The 21,041-nt window shown below is 40.5% G+C and overlaps 1 protein-coding gene across 5 annotated transcripts in view; it reads left to right on the top strand.

Moving 5' to 3' along the window:
- Positions 1–21,041, top strand: part of dnmbp (dynamin binding protein) — a 54,232-nt gene that overhangs the window by 10,352 nt on the left and 22,839 nt on the right. For 3 of the 5 annotated variants that reach the window (XM_012923643.4, XM_004567484.4, XM_004567483.4), the window contains exons 2-4: positions 12,608–12,762; positions 13,928–14,050; positions 16,297–18,468. In XM_012923643.4, coding sequence (XP_012779097.3) covers positions 12,618–12,762; positions 13,928–14,050; positions 16,297–18,468 — 2,440 coding nt within the window. In that variant the 5' untranslated portion in view covers positions 12,608–12,617. Of the gene's footprint in view, positions 1–12,607; positions 12,763–13,927; positions 14,051–14,241; positions 14,275–15,075; positions 15,114–16,296; positions 18,469–21,041 lie in introns of those variants that run through there. The other 2 variants (XM_004567485.5, XM_023153823.3) reach the window with 2 other exon arrangements.

Raw genomic sequence — 21,041 nt, 5'->3', positions numbered from 1 at the left:
GGGGAGGTTGGAATGTTACATTTCAGACACTTTGATAAGTCTTCACATATCTCGCGCCAAAACTTTTGCACTGGTGGACAGAACCAAAGAGCGTGGATGTAATTGTCTGGTGTATTGCCTTGACAGTGTGAGCAGTTGTTGGAAGATGTAAAGCCCATCTTGAACATCCGATGACCTGTATAGTGCACTCTATGAAGTATTTTGTATTGTATTAATTGCAGACTGGGATTTTTAATTAATTTAAAAGTTTTTACGCAAATCTGAGACCAGAAGTTTTGGTCTAGGTTGACTGATAAATCTGCTTCCCACTTTGCAGTAGGAAGGGATATTGATTCATCTAATTTAGAAAGTGTTCTGTATATTTTAGATAATAATTTGGGGGATTTAAGAGTAAGAAAATGTGCCGCACTTAGTGGTGTTTGTAATTCAACTTGACTGAGGTTAAATTTCTTTTTTACTATGGATTTAATTTGTTGATATTCTAAAAACCTTGTCTTGTTGATCCCATATTGTGCAACTAGTCTGTCAAATGGAATAAATTCTGTTCCCTCTAATATATGTTCTAAGTATTTAATTCCTTTACAACTCCATTCTGGGAAATTAATCATATTATTGTTTTGTAATATGTCAGGGTTATTCCAGATAGGTGTACGTTTGCATGGGATTAATGAAGACTCCGTTATTTTTAGAAACTCCCACCATGCTGTTAGAGAAAAGCTGATGTTGATACTTTTAAAGCATTCATGTCTTTTGATGTTTGAGCTAATAAATGGTAGGTCTGAAATCTCTAGATCCTTGCATAGTGCCTGTTCAACATCTAGCCAGGGCTCAACTAAGAAGGTATGTTTTAACCATTCTGAGATGAACTGAAGCCTGTTGGCTAAGAAGTATTGGTGAAAATTAGGCAGATCTAATCCTCCTCTATCCTTGGTTCTTTGTAGCGTTTTTAAGCTAATACGCGGGGGTTTATCTTTCCAAAGGAATTTGGAAATATATGAATCCAGAGATCTGAACCAATCTTGTGATGGTTTGTTAGGGATCATCAAAAATAAGTAATTTATTTTTGGCAAGATCATCATTTTTATAGTGGCGACCCTTCCCATGAGTGATATGGGTAAAGATTTCCATCTAGTCAGATCGCCTTCTACTTTCTTTAGAAGTGGGATGTGGTTTAGTTTAGTTAAGTCTGAAAGCTTAGGAGAGACATTAATACCTAAATATTTAATATTTCCGGATTGCAGTGGGGCAGAGGAAGAATTATGGAAGGAGCAGTTAATGGGGAGAACTGTAGATTTTGGCCAGTTAATTGAATAATCTGAAACTCTTGAAAACCAGTTTATTAAAGTAATTACCTCAGAGAGGTTGGTTTGTGTGTTTTGCAGAAAAAGCAACACATCATCCGCATAGAGACTGATTTTATGTTCTATGTTCTTACATTTTATGCCCTTAATTGTTGTAGCCTGTCTAAATGCTGCTGCTAGAGGTTCGATAAAAATTGCAAAAAGTGAAGGGGAGAGTGGGCATCCCTGTCTGGTGCCCCTCAGGAGACAGAAGCTGGAGGATGTCTGGTCATTTGTTCTGATACGAGCCGTTGGGGAATTGTATAATATTCTTATCCAGTTTATGAAAGAGTTTCCAAAACCAAATTTGTGTAAAGTTGCGAATAAAAATTTCCAATTAACTCTGTCAAATGCTTTTTCTGCATCTAGAGATAATATTATGGTTTCGATGTTTTTATCGTATGAGTAGTCTATTAAATTAAGTAATCTACGAGTGTTTGTTGAGGAGTGCCGACCTTTTATGAAACCAGTTTGGTCAGGATGAATTAAGAGGGGGGTCATTTTCTCTAATCTCTTTGAGAGAGCTTTGCAGATTATTTTAAGGTCTACATTTAAAAGAGAAATTGGACGATAGCTTGAGGGAAATAAAGGGTCTTTGCCTGGTTTTAGCAGGAGACTAATGTTGGCAGAATTCATATTTGGTGGTAGTCTGCCCTTTTCCTCGATTTCCTGCAACATTCCGTGGAATACTGGTGCCAAAATTGTCCAGAATTCTTTGTAGAATTCTGCAGGGAAGCCGTCTGGACCTGGAGCCTTATTATTGGGCATACTTATCAGGGCTTCCTGGAGTTCACTTGGCGTCAGTGGCGAATCCAGTTCCATTGCTTGACTGTCTAGTAATTTTGGAAGAGTTACGTTGTCAAGAAACAGATCAATTTCATTTTTAGATGGGTTTATTTGTGGTGAGTATAAAGTTTCATAGAAATCCCTAAAAATGTTGTTTATTCTTCCAGGATCATATATTGTGTTCCCCGATAAATCTTTAGCAGCACATATAGTTATTTTTTCTTTATTTATTTTTAGCTGGTTAGCTAGAGATCGACCTGATTTGTTACTGTGTTCAAAATTCTGCAAGCGAAGTCTTTGTATAAGGAATTGTGTTTTTTTTATTAATAGTTTCATTTAATTCTAGTTTTGTTTTGCATATTTTGTTCAATGTTTCCTGATCTTGGTGGGACGCGTAGGCTTCTTCTAGTGATTTGATGTTTTTTTCTAATTCCTGAATATTTTTGTTTTCTTCTTTCTTTTTGTGTGATGAGAAAGAAATTATTTTACCTCTCATCACAGCTTTCCCTGCTTCCCATAGAACAGAAGCAGATATTCCGGGAGTGTCATTAAAGTCTAAATATGAAGTCCATTCCTTTTTAAAGTATTTAATAAAGTCTTCATCTTTAAGTAGTGATATATTAAATCTCCAGTTTTTACTTGGCGTAGTCTCATTAGTGATTCCTTTGCTGATTGGTTCCTGAACAATCAACTCACTGTTTGATCTCCAGAATGAAAAAACATGCAATCATTTTCAGTTATGGCTTTTCCGAACTCTAGACAACAGCAAATGCTGGTTTTTATTAGTGAGTGGATGCCACAGCTTTAATCCAAAAGACAGCATTAATCTTGTCTTGAGTTTTGAGGTTTAGCTCATTAAGAGCTTGTTGTTAGCTTGATGGTTGTAAATCGACCAACGCTCATTTTTTTCTCCCAGTAAGTCATAACCGGGAGGAAGCGCGCCTCTGGAACAGATAAAAACATGCGTCCTTCATCCTCTATTCTAAACGCCACATACCTCAGTGCGTTATTTACAAATCAAATTTTGTCTCCGACATGCTCAATATTACTTTTAGTTATATTACTGACATTTCTCTTAAAAAAATGAAACAAACGGAAAAAACCATAAAGAATTAAATTGTGTTAATCTATTTTTCTTAAACATATGCAGACAGACAGAGTTTACTAAAAGGTGAAGACGTTTCAGGGCCATGTCCCAGGTCAGACAGTAGGTTCATTGTGCGACGTGTCAGCTGTGAAGTGTGTGTATGTTTACACTGTGTGTGTGTGTGTGTGTGTGTCAGCTGTTGACTTAGCTGTCTGTCGTAATCCTGTTACTTTCTACAGGACGGTGCCAAGTGACACACGCTAGTCCCAATGAAGCTGTTTCATTCTCCCTGAAATAATCATTATGTACTGTTGTGTTTACTGTGAAGATGTATATAAACCTGATATTAAGCTTTAATGCAAGTCCAAGTGCTTATCAAGACCTCATAAATCATAATGGAAAGATCTTCAGTGAGGATCTTCCACTCTGTGAAATGGCCCTTGTACTTTACAAAGAGGCATTTTATTGCTTTGGGTTAACGCCTAACACGTTACAGTCAATATCATTAATGAACGCATAATAAAAAGAACACGTGTCGATGGCTTCTAGCTTTCTGTGGGTTTTGTTGTGGGTATTTTCTAAAGTTAAAATGTAATCTGTTACCATCCAGCACAGGTCTCCTGTCTTTTTGGTTGAAATGTATTTTCTCCGGACATGCCTTTCCCCCCCCCTGACGCGACTTTGTTTTTTCACTCTTGTTTTATTTTTCTTTCATTCAGATCCAGGAAAAATAATCCTCAGCTCTCTGTGTTGTGAGTCAGGATGAGTCACTGACATCTTGAAGTGCGTTATTCTTTTACAAAGTCGGGGGGAAGAAACGACCAGCATGTTGATTATTAGACATGTTAAATGTGTTGTTGTTTTGGTATTTGAAACTGAGGGAACATAATAAAGGAGTATCCTGGCATTCTTTCTGTGTTTTTCATTGTTGGGATGAGTGGTCTGCTGTTTTTGGTGAAAATATGACACTGGCCTGATGAGTAAAATGAGCAGTAATTAGCTGAGATGACACCAAACAGGCCGGCTGGGGAGTGTTTTTATAGTACAGCTGGGGCTTATTGTGACTGAGGCAGGGCGATATGACCAAAGATATTTATCACGATATACATTTGAAAACATTTGCGATAACGATATAACTGACGATATAATTGACACTAGACAAAATACTTTACAACTCCACAACTTTATTGGAGCAAAAACCCCCATCAATGTATTTTCACTTAAACAAGCAGCTGTTTTATGTGCTTTAAAGTTATACAGAAATGTAACAGTGCAAATGCAAATCCTTGCTGACAGTTTAACCAAAAGGCATTTCCAGTGGAAATTGGCCGACATATCCTCAGCATGACCATGTATAATATCCGCAAAACTTAAAAAGAGGTTATACACACACAATACGGTAAAATTATGTTGAAGCACAGTACGTATCACTCCGCGAGGCTCCTGCCTACGGTAGCCGTAATGCTCCGACAATCCATCAAGCGGTGTGGCTTCGTAGCTTAGCAAAGTCGTACTGAAACATTTGACAGATTTTCAAGGGCCGTGTTCCACATAAAATCGTTTCGAGGTCAGTAAACACAACCAGAATTCATACATAAGGCACACGGGATTATAAGGGGCACTCTTGATTTTCAGAAAAAGTGTGCCATATTTTCCAAAAAACACGGTAATAACGACGGCCCGCTAGCATGCTCTACCAAAAATACTGCTTTGTTGTGTATCTGACGGACGAAAGCCAAACCAGTCCCACACCACTGAAGTTGGAGCATTTTTACAAACCAATTCTGGTTCATCCGTTTCATTCAACGATCCGCTTTCGCCCTTCTCATTCTGCATCGCTGCCATGCTTTTTCTGCCATGTGTGTATGAAAACAAAGGCACTGCACACGCGTGTTTTACCCATATTATCGTTGCCCAACATTATAACAGTATTACCGTGAACGGTATGATATGGCCCAGCCCTAATTGAGAGCTTCAAGAAGTTTTGCCTTATATTATATATGGGAATATATGTTATGTTTTCCATATTTCTTAACTAATTATATCAAAAACACTAATACTGATATTAATATAATTGATTTTATTTGTGTAATAATGATGATTAGCACAGGTTGATAGCTCAGTGCTGTTAGTGCTTTATCAAAGCTTTGCTTTAGTTTCCACAGAAAGTATAAAAGATGGATGTAGCTACTGCCACGTCGCTTATTGGTGTCTGAAATCCTGTTTTGAACCCTCGAGATGAGCGTTTCTGTCATCACCATGTTGGCTACAATAATAACGGATGTGGCGAGAAAGGCAGGTCTGACTGAAACTGTACGCTCATTGGCTCCTTACTTGTGACGGACAAGTTTTTACCCAGTGAGTATCTGGTTTTGTAACTCAGGAAAAACCCGAGTTAAAAACATGGTGCGACCAAGATTTTAAAAATAGAAATAATTTTCTCATTTTCAATATTTTGTTCAATATAACCCAAAAATGTGTGAATGAGCCCATAAACTCAACAGGAAAGTGGTTACAGAGGTTGAGACGGTAACCTGTTTTCTCATAGACTTCAGTAGGACCAGAGATGGCAATCACAGCAATCGCCTTCTGCTGGACTTTTGTTTTTTTTAACCTAGAAGCCACCTCAATGTTTACTTTGTACAGCTCTTATGTGTTTTAAAATGCTAATCTCGCTTTAGAACGAAATTTCAGAAACCAGTGGATGATGTAGCAGTCATCAAGTCCACCTTTTATCCTGTTCGTGGTTGCTACCTGTGTGGACGCTCCAATGTTCTGGTATTTTAACAGAGCAGAAAGTAAAGTGGAGGGATGGAGAATAGTTCCCGCATGCAAGAAGCATTTAATCCATGGTTATATTACAAGCAGCAAAGTTACTTTTTTACAGCGAGCAGAGTCGTTCGCAATGTTTCAGGTTTCAGTTCACTTTTCTACAGAGAGCGGTCTATAATGAAAACTTCAGAAAGTACAAAAGCCTCTGTGTTTGCTCTGTCTGTATTTAGCAGCATCTTTATTTACGAGTGCATACACACAGAGCTCTGCAACATCACTTTCATTTACCCCCTTTTAGTTGCCCATAGCTGACTATGAGTAAGATTCCTTTCTTTGACTTTAACAAATGCTTTAAGACTTAAAACAACTCACACATTTATTCACGTGACACATCAACAGTAAGTTCATTCACCAAAACTCGCCCAGGATCTGATTGCAGATTATGTTTTAAGGTTTTATTCTACACATCCAACAGGTTGGGTGTAATAGGCAGATATATGTAGGTTTATACAGTGGACCTGTGTGTAATAACTACAACTGTGTTGAAGTTATTCAGCTGAGTACTGTTATTGTGAGTTGTTTACTTGTAACCTCATCAGATGTAGTAATTTGTGACCTGCTTTTGCACTGATCTTTGTGAACTGCACTGATGATGATGGCTGAAATGAACTGGCTGCATTTGATTAAAAAACGTGTGCATTGTCAGAATGCCTACAGAATTTTCCACTGCTTTCTGCCACACAGTAATTTTGTTTCCTTAGTAAATCTGTTGCTTATTTATAGGTGTTTAAAGGAATAAGACAAATTGAAAGTTGGGCCTAATTAAGGTGTTAGAGGCATGTTATGCAATCAACAAAGTTTTCCACTTCTGGAATAGTTTGATTTTATCAGTTTATTTATTATTATTTTATTATGCGTGTCTGAAACAGAACTCTCTTGTAAATAAGACATTGAATCTCAGTGGGACTATCTGTATAAAAAAAGGTTAAATGTAGTAGTTGTCGTGGTATTTCACTCTTTCTACTCTAAAGTTTGCAATATTGCATGTCTGGGGACTGTTGTGTTGATATTGATTGACACTAGGGCTGCCACGATTAGTCGACTAGTCACGATTATGTCGACTATTAAAATCGTCGACGACTAATTTAATAGTCGACGCATCGTTTGAAGCTTTGTAAGATCACAAAGGACGCAGGAATGAGTAGTAGGATTTAAGAGTGTAATAACGGACTGAAACAGAAGATGGCAGCACTGCATGTCCAAGGATGCCAGCTGCCGTTAAACCCCGAAGAAGAAGAAGCTGTGTCCCAGAATTCATAGCGCAGCTGTCAACAATGGCGGCAGCTAGTTAGTTTTAACTTTACTCTTATTATTCTTTCTGGGTCACAAAATAAACGTTTAACATATTTTCAGGCGAGAATGTAGCTGTGTAAACCTCAAATATCTGCTCAGTTTATCAAGACACCACATATTTTCAAAAGCGCTCCGACGTTTTCGGAGACGTCTGTTACCCACTAGCTCGTTAGCTAGGCGGGGGCAAGGCTAACTAGAGCCGTGAGAACACCGGACTCCCGGCAAATCGTTTTCAAACCCACCGCCGTCTTTCGCTAGTCAGGTTAAACATATATATAAGTCACTTAGATAACTTAAATGTTATTGTTTGGCTTTTTTCAGTATTTTATTTGTTCCTGAGTAAATCGGTTTGGCTGAGATTAAAGGTATAGTTTTTGCACAGCTAAAACTGTCAAGCAGACAGCTGATTATCAGAAGTGTGAGATGCTGGAGAATATACTCCGGTGTCCTGTTATATTTTAGAAAGCAAGGAGTTTATTAAACTTCACCGAAACAATCTGCAAATTTCATTAAAAATTAATAAACTACCATCTTGTCTTTATTTTTAGTTAGCACAAACACTTCAAGCTGTAAGCTAATGATAGTTATATAAGACCAGATGCTGCTGGTGCAATAAGCTGTAGTCCAATGGATGATGATCTGATTAGTCGACTAATCGCAAAAATAATCGGTGACTAGTCGACTATCAAAATAATCGTTTGTGGCAGCCCTAATTGACACACACACATAGATAGATAGAGGGATAGATTTATTTTCTTGCTTCTAATATCTGAAGTTAATAAGATATTTGATTTTGGCTTAAACCTTTTTTTCCTAGGAACTGGAGCCCTGAACCTTTTTAACTATAACCTGACAGATTTGCATATGACAACACAAATAGCCGCTGCACTTGGATCACACATTAGCCAGTGTTAAACTGCCAACTTGCTTGTAAACTCTGTGCAATGCTGCTTTGCATCAGTATGAAAATACTGATCAGTGCGTTGCATCATGCATGCACCGTCAGCTCCCTCGCCTAAAGCAACACAGGGTATTTTTTGGAATGTGAAGACTTGTGAAGTGACACAAAGAGGACGGCTGTGAAGAAATGTGTCGACCTCCCAGAACTGTACAAAATTTCTTTCTTGTGTGCTTCATGCAACCTTTTTATCTGTAACAGAGCCAATAAACAAGATTGTAGTCATGCTCAAGCATCGTTATAATATTCATTAATGTAGTAAATATTCACAGTGCTACTTGCGTGAAATATTTAGTACTGCGTTTAGCGACGGCACAACCATTTATATTTCTTATCAACAGCATTTCAGGAGTGGAATTTCTGTGTGATATACATAAAAGCTTATTTTTATGTGAACTGCTTCAAATTTCATTCAGACTGTGGTCAGTTGCTATATGCTTCTGCTGTACTGCTGGAAAACCTCTACCTGAAGGCAGCTTTTTTCATCTGCCAGGGCACGGTGGAAAAAGCGGCAGGGGCCGCTGACACACTGACGTACCCATAAATAAAACTAAGAAGCTTGTCTGGCTGGACGTGGATCTGAGGATTAACTTCAAAAAAGATCCAAGATCCCACTTACCCGTGGCAGGAAAGAGGTTTGGCTTTCTGGGTGTTGGTTGTTAGCTTTGCTGCGATGATGGACAAGACCAGGCTGGTTGAAGATTAAGAGACCGAGGAGTAAATATCACCTTTTTTCCTCCCAGTTGGAGATGCAATTTGAGCAGCATAATGTGACTTTGAATATCATTAACATAAACAAATACGACTTTTGCTGGTAAGATCGCCCATGTGTTTCACATTGGGTGATTTTTAAAAAAAAAGAAATTACGGGAAATTTGCTCAATGTTTACAAAACACTTGTTTTATATTTCATGATTCATGATTTATCGTTAAGCAAACCAGGAGCAAACTGCTCACGAGTGCAAACACTTAAACTCTCACACCGTGAACGCATGCCAAACCATCAACCCATTTTATCTTGAGTTTTAATAGCAGACTGCTTTGTTTCAACTTCTGGTTTGGAGGTTTCAGCACAATCAGAATGGATTGGACACTTTGTACACCACAACTGTACGTAACAAACCAGCCGGAAGTGGCTGAGCTTTGTAAAACCCTGCCGGGTGTGGGTTCATAGTTTCACTTGTGTTTTGTAAAGCGCTTCAACGACTGAAGTTCGAAGTTTGAGTTGAGTTTGCATTGTTTTCATTTGTGACTAGCTTGACTACTCTTGTTCTGTGTCATTGAGAACTTTTTTTAAACCTCTCTTACCTTTAATGATTTAGTGTCATTTACTCTAGGAGGGAAATAAATTCTTATTTATTCATTTCTGACTCACCAGACACAAAATTCAGTCTGTATTTGTTTACAGGAACTGGTCTTATTTACTCCCAGCCTATCAGGCTGTGAGTGCGATAGATCAGTATCATTCATTGTTTCATGGAAACCATTCCTCAGAGGTGCGTGTCAGGGCATGTCTAATCCTTGTGATGTTGAAGATGCAGCTGCTGTTGTCCTGTCTTTTCAGGGGTTATGAGGCGATATATGCTGCTTAAGAAGTTAAGGAAACGCTTAAATGATACAGCGGGTCTTGATGAAAGAAATATTTAAATCCTTACTGACGTTAATATTTTCTTTTACTCAAAAAGCAAGAAAAAATGAATATTTGTATAGACTGTATGAGTAATTTGATATTTAAATTGTTAAATCGCTCTTTGTAAAGATATCTTTCAAGACAGGACTCTTCGTCTGAGCCAGCAGCAGTGACCAAGCAAACTAGAGAGTGATTAATGAGAGGGAGTGATGTTGGCGGTTACATACTCTAATTGTTTGACCACAATTAAATTCAGAAACACAAAAACTAAGTTCACTCATTTGCAGCACTGCTGAAATGTGATGCTGAATGTTGCGTGAATGCAGCTGTCATCTGTGGCCTCTGTTTGTGTGTACGCGTAGCTTTTTATACAGATGTGACACAGACAAGAGAGCAGGGACTGCAGTGTTCACAGAAGCTCGATCTGTTCGTGTGATTTCAGTGGGAGAAACATTTCGTCACTCAACCAAATGACTAATGTAGTCTCAGCTGACTGCAATTTTCCCAAACCCCATAAACAGCACATTTGCATAATGGCTGACCCTAGCACCGCTGGCTAACAATGGGCCGAGCGGTCAGTTTCATGATCATTAATATGCAAATTGTCATGACCAACCAATGAGTACCATTCACATAGAGTTGGGGAATGGCTGCAGTCACAGCATTGGAAGATGGCCCCCTCCTCATTCAGAGATGGACTTTTCCTTTTCACGTGAATGGCCTCCTTGACTCCTTGCTCAAACCAGCGTTCCTCCCTGTCCAGGATGTGCACATCATCAACACTGAAGAGTGGCCACTGGCCTGTAGTTGTGAGTAGACTACGGAGTCCTGGATTGATGTTGTAACTCAGCCAGAGGTTGTGTGGTTCACCAGAAATGGCCTTTGAATGTATAGGTGTGTTGTTGTATGAGGTATGCCTGATTTTTGAGTCATCTGGGTTACTTCCTCATTCTCTTTAGAACTACTGTGGCCTGTTTACTGCACAAATAATAATAATGAGCACCGAACAACATAGTGTTCTTTATAAATGATTAAACAGCCCATTTGTTTTTCATTGCCTGCACCGTTTTAAGCCTCTGGTTGGACCTCTCCCTTTGGCTTGCATTAGTTGCAGCCTCTGCTTAGGTTTCATTGAGGTCTTTATGGCTGAGCGGTGTTGAGTTCACGATCTGCCACACAGAGAGCACCAGTTATGTTTGTTACGCAAAACAGTGTTGGTTAACCTTAACAGTGTAAGAGACAATAACCCGAACACGCCCATAGACGCGGTTGCTTAGGAAACCTCTGTTTTTTTAACAGCTGGTCATCTGCTCCTTTATTCCCCTCGTCGCCACATCCAGGATAATCTGGACCGCATCTCTCTCCAGAGACAGTGGCACAGAACTGGGATACGGTCTTGTCCCCCCCCTTTCAGAGACAGAGACCCCTTTCACTGTGACAAACTGCAGCCCTCTTCTCTCATTTCCAGTCTCCTTCAGCCTGTCTATCCCCACCTGTGGTTAGTCTGACTGTCTCCAGATAATGATACACAAGGCTTTGGATGTTTTGGGTATTTGCTCATTTTACTGATAATTGGAAAAAGTCTGCTACAGAATACAAATGTGAATATTGATGCTCTGTGACCTGAAGTACAATTCATTATATACCAGTTACAGAGAAGCTGTAAATGCATTCATCCATGCATTTAATTATCCAAACACTGTGTGTTGTGCTTTTTCAACCATAGGTTGAGACGATTAGACATAATTGCTGAATTGGTTAAATTTGACCCAGTTATTATACTGGTGTAGTATCCCCTTAGTATCAGCTGAACATCAATTAAATGCCTGTCTGAGTATTTTTGGTGTCCATCCCTTTAAGGCTTCAGTGAACCATGTCACAGAGACTAAATAACCTCAGACTGGTTTCTTAAACATGACAGCGCCACTAAATCTCAATCCAACGGAGCACCTTTAGAATTTGGTGAAACGAGATTACGATCATGGATGTGCAGATAACAAATCTGCAGCTACTGTGTGATGCTGTCATGTCAATATGGGAAAAAAATCTCAGAGGGATGTTTTGGAACCTTCGCAGTGATTTTGTTTCTTTCCCATTGAGGTTTCTGCTTGGTTATTTATTAGAGTATTATGATAATAATTATGTCAAAATCTTTAATCATTTGAGGCCTGATGAGTGAAGCTTTATGTCGATGTGATGTAGAACATGTAAAATGCTAGGTTCACTGCATTATACCCAAAACAAAAACAGTAGCTTAAACTTGTGACTCATATCCAGGTTTTCACTGGCTTCACTAGAAAATCTGTTTGCATATTTCTGTGATACACAGCGTCCAGTCGAAGGAAGGAGTGTGCCGTTTGAGCTGCTGTTGCTTTCCTTTGTAATGTTTATTTCCTCAGGAGAAGTCAAAGAAAGGGGAGAATAGAGGAGGAATGTCCTTCAGCCTTCCTAAATGGAGGCTCTCTTTTTCTTTTTCTCTTTCTTGTCTGTCTCCTTTCTATTGATGGTTTCTCACGCTCTCGCTTCCCCTTTCATTTGCTGTTATTTCACCAAGGCTAGCTCTCTCCCAGAGGCTGTAGATCTTTTTTTTTTTTTTTTTTAAATGAATCACCCTTTTAATTGAAGTTGTACATGGACTAGTTTGAGAGTGACCTTTCAAATCTCTCTGTCTGCCTCTGCAGGTTATGAGTAATGGAAGCAGGATCTGTGGTGCGCGCTGTGTTTGAGTTTCTCCCCAGCGTCTCCGAGGAGCTACCACTATTTACTGGCGATGTCATCGAGGTGCTCAGTGTCGTGGATGAGTTCTGGTTGCTCGGCAACAAAGATGGCGTTACAGGTAAAGTGACCGTTTTCGTTATTACTGTTGAGGGACCTGCATGAATAAAGGTTTCCATAAAGATAAATAGAGACACCTACTAAGAGTTACTAAACATGGAAACAAGCTACATGGAATTTTAGTGACTTATTGCTATTTTGACATTCACACACTCATGCACATGATCCTCCTTTCTTCTGTTTGTAACTTAACACTTTCATGACTGATGAGGGTGAAACAGAGAGGTTTAAATTATTAACTAGTCTGGAAATAATCAAGTAGCAATGATTATTTGTGATCATCTGTTTTGACACATGCCTGAACTTTCCTGTGTGTCCAGCCAAACTGGGTATTACACAGTGTTTAACCTACAAGAGCACAACACAAATTCTGTGACTGGTTTGCAGCACAATACATCAGTGTGAGAATAGTGCAGATGAATGCACAGCTAGCGAGTTCCCTTTATCCTGCAGCTTCTGACCAGGAAACCTCCTCACCTTAATCAATTCGAGTTCCAGAAGTAAACCTGGATCTGAAGTGATCTGTGTTAATGTGTGAGAGAAGCCGAACAGTCAAACACCGCTGCTCATGCAGAGGGGAAGTCAACAATAGCTTGTTCAGCTGATCCTGAAAATGGGATTTGTTGATATTTTGTACACGTGTGCAAAATGCCAACAAAAAAAAGTGAGATGGGTGTTACAGAAAAGCTGCAGGGAACAGAGGTAGTGAAGATAGATGAGTTTAAATATGTGGGGTCAGCCATCCAGAGCAATGGAATGCACACACGAGAGGTGAAGGAGGTTGGAGTGGGTGGAGATGAGGCGCTCATGGGGTGCCAGAAGGATAGCAGCAAGAGTGAAAGGGAAGGTTTGGTAGTGAGATCTGGTGTGATGGTTTGGAGACGATGGCACTGACAAAAAGACCGGAGGCTGAGCTGATGATGTGAAGATTTTTCATTGGGGCGAGCGGGATGGAAAGGTAGGGACAGCTCAGGTTGAGTGGATTGGAGACAAAGTTGGAGAGGCAAGGCTGAGGTGGTTTGGACATTTGGGGGCACATGATCTGCTGTGGCAACCCCTAAAGAGAAGAATTATTCAGGAAGGTGTTGTCACTGCCTGACATTTCAGGCATTTGTAGGAGATGTCTTTAATGAATTTACCGATGATGTTCACATCTGTTCCTTCAGGTCAGTTCCCCAGCACCTTTGTGGAAGAGGTCACCATTCCCAGCACCAAGCCTGGAGACAGACTGTATGTGTGCATTAATGATTTCAGCTCAGCAGAGCCAGGAAATCTGTCCCTGAAGAGAGGTACGAACATACTGCATGCTCTCTCACACACAGCCGGTGCTGACTTGTAACATAATAGCAAAAGTGTGAATGACTGCTTTTGGTTTGTCGTCTGATACTTTAAAAAGGCGATTTTGAACTTGTTGTGACTTAACACACTTGTTGCAAACAGTGCTACATATAACACTAACAAATCATGTTTTCTCACTTAGCTTAACACTACTTGTTGATGTCGCAGTACTCAGGTAAACTGATTTTGTGTCAGAATGTTTAAGTTATCTCAAAATTTCAAGTTATTAAATCGAAATTTTGAGATTCCTACCATGAGATTTTGAATTTTGAAATTCAAAATCTGTTATCTGATTGACTGGTAGGTATGAACTCCATGTATACATTAAGGTTAAAGCTGTACTAAGGTGTAAAGGCATATTAAGTTGGTGGATTCTAATTTCAGTATATTAGACAGAAATGAATGGGGGAGTCTTACATTTCTCTACGGAGGTCATAGCTCTTGCGGATTAGCGACCTACCAGCCAATCAGATAACAGTATTCCTTGATGCTGGGGTACATTTTTCCCCACCTTAATGTATATCAATATGTTACAAGCATTCATCCGTCAATGTAGTCCATCCATTTTGCACAAAGAATAAAGATATGAAACTCAATACAGCCTTTAGAGATTGTATCTCTATTCAGCTCATTGTGCTTTTCTGCATGTAAGCATGATCGGATCATTCTTATTCACAATGCTCAAAGATCAAGGCCCAGTGAAATATTACTAAATATGTCCAATTTTATTCATATAACATAAAACCAGCAGGTATTTTTTGATGGTAGCTGCTGTATGTACTTAAAGAAAAGAGATGGGCTTAAATGATAAAAACACAAAGCTGATTCCAGAACTGGCCACTAGATGTCCTCATTGGCAAAATTTAAACCAACGTCCCTAGATGATGATTTTTTTTGTTTTCTCTGCATGTTTCTGTTTCTCATTGTGGTGTTTTTTTCTTCTTTTTTTACGATTTGTCACTTGCAACACTCTCAGGCAGACAGCACAGATGTTTGCACAGATCTTTTATATTGGTAACACTTTTCATACTTTTAATGTTATTAGTGCTAGTAGTAGCAGTAGCCTTAGAAGTAGTTGAATTAAGTGACCTTTCACCCTGGGAGTTGCTATAGAACAGTAAAAACCCATGCGACTACACCAAAAAATACCCTTTTTTCCATGTTCTGTTGTGTGATTGACTTAACATCTTACACTGTTCTTCATACTCTGACTTATTTGATCAGTTTTATTTTCCTTGTTCTTTTTATATGATCAGTTCCTATTCAAATTCCTTATTTACTTAATTACTGTGTACTACTGAGAGATGGCAGTTTTGTTGTGTGTGAGTATTCATGTAATGACAAGAAAGATCTTCACGATTTTCAGAATTCAACTGATTTTAAACAACAGAATTTTTTTACTTCATGTAGCTGATCACTGCTGGTCGTGCTGAAGCATTTGAATCCAACTGTAGCAGATAATTAGTTAATAATTCACCCAGCTTTCTTTTATTATCCCTACATACTTATCATTGTGTTTGCCTTCGATTCTTATCATAGCCCATTATCAGCCGTAGTCACTTGTGCAGTGCAGTGTATGTTTGTATTGTCATAAATAGTAGAGGACACATAGGAAACAGTCATTACTGGCCATCCGAGAGTTGAAGCGTTCATTTCCAGTATGATTTCCACGGTCAGGATGGCTGTGTGCCAGTTTTGGTCCCAGACACAATGGGAGGTGGAGCTGCAGGTCTTTGGAATGTGACCTCCATGACTCCTCACCATCCAACCCACATTCCCATAATCCCGGATTCTCCAGTTCTATGTTAGTGTAGACCCAAAACAGGTTATTAAAAATGCTACAATTAAGCAATTTACTTGAGCCAAGCAACTTGATTTCACACAAAAACATGAAAAAAAAAATCAATGTTCTGCAAAAAGTGAAGAAAAACAAGTAACTATATATCAATAAAATTGCTCTTAGTTTATGGCCGCACACAAGCAGGAGAGCTCTTGTTTAATTGGTTGAATAGTAAGAATATAGACAACATCTTTACTGTAGATTTATTTAGGGAACTAGCATGAGCTCTTGTGTGCTTAATGTGTATCTTATCAACAGTCATTTAAGTGACAGAACAGAAACTCTCTGTCCTTTAATAATCTTATTTTCATTAATATCCAGATTAAATTAAATCCTCTTTATTCTCTGTCTCTTCAGGTGATGTGGTAGTTGGGGAGGCAGGAGGGTCCGTGGACCTCGGAGAAATCTGGCAACGTGGCTGTAATGCCTGGGGTGCCCGTGGTCTCTTCCCGACATCATGTGTGAAGGAGCTGACCCTTTCGTGCCGTTCCCGGCAGCTGTCTGAGCGCTCAGCCCAGGCCCAGGCGTCAGAGCTCCCACCTTATGCTCTAGGTCAAGCCCGGGCCCTTATGAGCCTCCATGCGCAGCTCAGTGAGGAGCTGGACTTCCGTGAGGGGGACGTGATCATCATCACAGGCCTGCCTGAGCCGGGCTGGTTCCAGGGCGAACTTGATGGCCGCAGGGGAAACTTCCCAGAGGGGTTTGTGGAGCTATCAGGTCCCCTTCGGTCTCCTCAGGAACCTGTAGACTCCCAGTATTTGAACAAAGACCCTCAGCCATGCATCTACGAGGATGCCTTTGAGGCTGAAGAGGGCAATGAGGAGGCAGGAATGGAAGAAGAGGAGGAAACGTTGAGAGAGGAAGAAGAACAAAAAGTAGTAGAGGAAGAGCAGGAGGAAGAGGAGGGCGGAGTCTATGGAGTAGCACTGTATGAGTTTCGAGCCATGGAACCAGGCGAGTTGGACTTTGATGTGGGGGATCGAATCCGTATTGTCGGCACATTGGAAGATGGTTGGCTGGAGGGACAGGTGCGAGGGCAGCGGGGTATCTTTCCTCATCGCTTTGTCAAAATAGAGGGGCATGTTCAAAAAATTGCAGAAGAAACGGGTGTTGTTGAGCCGGAAGAAGAGAAGGAGGTCAGCAATACTGAACACACCTCTGATCCTTTATGTCCCAGTGATCCAGAGAAAGAGTGGAGCATGTATGAGGATCACACAGTGTGGGACCTGGACTATTTTGAGAGGGCTGAGGAGCACCGGTGGGCATGTGAAAACCAAAGTACTGTTGCTCAGACTGGTAACGCAGGGCAGACAGACTGTGGTCAAAGGGCTGACTCTCAGCCACGTAGACCTGCCCCCCCAGCACAAAGGGGGCCTCAGAGGCCGAAATCCACTCCAGAAAGGCCCAGGCTGCCACCACGGCCTAACTTTCCCCCACATAGCCATAGGCAGCACGTTGGCCCAGCTACTAGCAGAAATCTGCCTACCTCTACCAATGGTAACCATCAGCATCAACAACCCAGGTTAAGTCATAGCCTAACACTTCATAACACCCAACCTGGGTGGTCTAAAGACAGCAAATATTACCAGAGGCAGCAAAGAAAGAACGCCTCCATCAATAACAGAGGTCAGGTATTAAACAGTGTGGAGGGCCAAAAGTATAAGAGGCTAACTCGCCATGCAAGTGCCAGCGATGCTGATATGATGAGCTCTGAGATCCGCCTGCGTAACCAACAGATGACACGTCGCTCTAATGGGCTACTGCCTTCATCCGTAACCTTAGAAACCTTGGCAAGTTCGACCAGTGACCTGGAGACGAAGCTGTCACAGCAGCTCCTTGAATTTGAGAAAAGCTTGAGCAATCAGCCCCATATCTCACGGCACTTTTCTATCGTGGACTACAAAGACGAAAGGGATATCATTCGAGGCTCCTCACACTCTCCTGTGTCCCACCTCCTGCAGTCTGACTCTCACTCTTTGGAAAGACGCAGAACCCTCCGCCCTCCGCCTCCTCGTCCCAGAGCCACGCGCCCACCAGCTCCAGCTGCGTACAAACCGACTCGCCCGGCTCCACGCCCTCCTCCCCGGTGCCCGAGACAGAATCGCACTACTCCTCCAACCGGCAACTCCCTCATCAACACACCCATCTTTTACACCCCTGACGAGCCGGCTGCAAACCTCCTCGACCAAACAACGGGAGGCCAGGTTGAGCAGGGCGACCCTGAAGCTGCCCAGGAACATGAGATCCAGTGTCAGCTTGAGGCAGAGCAAGAGCTGGAGAGAGATGGAGAGATGGAGCTAGAGACTCAGACACAGAGGGAGGAAGAGGAGGAGGAAAGGCAACAGCTGTTGCTACGGCTACAAGAAGTGGAACGCGACATGGAGGCTTACGCACACACGGCGGAGGAACTCAGGGCAATGCTGGAGGAGGAGGAGCAGGATGAGACAGCCCGCGTCCAGGCCTTGGAGAATCTAGAGTTCTGCAATTACACGCTGGAGACGCTGGCCCTGGAGCAGCAGCAGCTACAAGGTAAGATGGTAAAACTGTCGGAGGATCAGGTTACATGGGATTGCAAGTTTTATTGGGCGAGACCGTAAACTAGGTATTCTCAGTAATGACGACATGATAGAAGTCATTGGAGTTGGAGGTGAGGGCTCGATTTTAAACTTGTAAATTTCTCAAGGACAGATTAAAATAGAGCTATGGGAAGAGCTGCAACAGTAAGTCGAATAATTAATTAGGTGACAGTCAACAAGAATCTAATATGCAAATATTCTGATTATCGATTTATCAATTAAATATTCATCATCTGGAGACAGAAGTTTGGATATTTGTAACTATATAACAGTGCATGTTACAATTGTTCAACTGCTATTCCCAGCAAATGTATATTTATTTAGTCTGAATGTGATATTTTAACAGAAAGTTAGAGATGCTTCTTCAAAGTGCACATCGGCATCTCCATGTAGATGTTTTCCACAAGTTTGACGGTTTGCTTACAGGATGAGTTGCATACACACAGAAACAATGCAGAACAAATCAAATCTGAGGAAAGTCTTGTTTTTAGTTGATGTCATAGCTGCTCTTGTTGCCCGTGGGTTACTTCACGGGATAATCCTCATTCGCCAAAGACAAAATGTAATATAAAAAGAATTTTAAAATGAGACATTGGTATTTACTAGATTTCCTCTTTGACCTGTTGTCCAAATCTCTGAGACACACACTTGTTTTCATATCTTAGTGAGGACATCTAATTGATATAACGCTTAAGCCCAACCTTAACACTTAGCCTAAACCTAACTACAACCTAACTGCAACCCTCACACTAAAAGCACATTTTGAGTCTCAAACTAGTGGGAACAGGCATTTTGTCCCCATAAGGGACCGTCGCTCCCCACAAGTGTAGTAGCATTCCAATCTTTGGTCCTCACAAAGATATCTAAACATGGTGCACACACACACACACAGACACACACACACAGACACAAGACAAATATAAACATTTTAAGCCAAACATCCCTATTTACTGTCTGCAGTCATCAACGGAAGGGGAACTGTATATTTAAATTAAGGATTATCATAACTGTCTGTCTGTCTGTGGTGTGTATGTACATGTCGGGGGGGGGGTTGCTTTCCCTCTGTACAGTGCTAATGATAAAACTACAGCGAATGTGGCAGAACCACTGTGGAGCGCCTTTACAGTGAGGTTTTTATTGCTGTTCACAGTTTTTGTATCTCGTTTGCTGTCAGTGATTTCCTGCTTCAGCAGTAAATTATTTCCATAACTAAGTGTAAGAGTATCTTAAAAACGTAATTATTTGATTGGTAAATAACATGAAATTAAATGATCTTCGTCCAGAGTTGTAGATAAAATAAACCAGCAGTTGATAGATCACTGTCATTCAGAGCTATTGGGCTTTCATTGCTTGCTGCCGTCCGGGCGCACTGTGCTGTCTTTGGTAGCCCAACATTTTTTCACATAGATATGAATTGCATTCCTGCACATAGTGAAAGGGTTAGCAGTGCCACATAAGTGGCTTTCGTACTCACTCCAAGTTTCTCCCTCTGGACCTTTTCCCCTGTTTCCCCCCTCCATCGTCGCTTCCTTTCCAAGATGAGTAAAGATCCCGGGGGAACTGAATGGGATTTGGGGAATTTTGTAATAGCATAAAGTGGAGACGGAGCATGGCCCACTCTAGAGTGGGAACCAAAGTGTGGTTGTGGCGAGCTGTGACATGGCCCGTGGCACAGCTCTCCTCACTGTTTGGACTCAGAAAGCAACGGCACACAGAATGGCAGGTGAGACTGAATTCTATGGGGATGTAAGAGGTGTGGTTATTAGATATTTACCAGTCTGTGTTGTATTGACTGAGTAATTTATTTTGGTTTGGACGTAAGCTGCACAACCAAAGTTACGGTCCCTGTGGGTTATAGCAGTATAGGAGTTGAAGGTTTAGTGCTACTCTGAAAATATTAAAAATATTCACTTATAACAAAATATTACGTTATAAAATATTTTTCCTATCATAGCTACCACTTCTCAAGTTTTATATGGCTATTAAGGTAAATCCTGCATCATTGTAATAAATGATTTTGAGGTATTTTCCCAGCAGATAATGTCTTTAAACTTCTATATGATAAGGAGTTATATTATGCCAATATTTATCTACATCAGATAATTATGTCTGATATTATTTATGCCCTGAAACCATCTAGCAATGGGCTAAAATGTCCCATTTTTAGCATTTATACCCTTATAACTCTTATGAAGCATTGTATGATTTTAATTTCATGACAGAAGAGTAATTTATATCCACAAAGCTTGATTTTATTATATATATATATGATGCACTGTGCAAGTCTTGAGCCACCCCCTCATTTCTTTATCATTTGCTTCTGTTGAACCAGCCTTGATTTTTGCTAAAATGATTTGGAGCAATATTTCTCTAGGATCTTTGGAGGTCATTCAAATTTTTCCGTGGACATTGAAAATGAGGGAAAAGGCAGCCAATCTAGTCCTTGCACCTGACCATTTTCAGAGGATTTTATTGCAGATAAATCACTTCATAATGACCTAAAGATCATTCAAACATAAACAAGAC

The sequence above is a fragment of the Maylandia zebra genome, linkage group LG8 (assembly GCF_041146795.1).
Source record: "Maylandia zebra isolate NMK-2024a linkage group LG8, Mzebra_GT3a, whole genome shotgun sequence".
Taxonomy (NCBI): Eukaryota; Metazoa; Chordata; class Actinopteri; order Cichliformes; family Cichlidae; genus Maylandia; species Maylandia zebra.
This window is presented reverse-complemented; position numbering and strand designations above follow the sequence as displayed.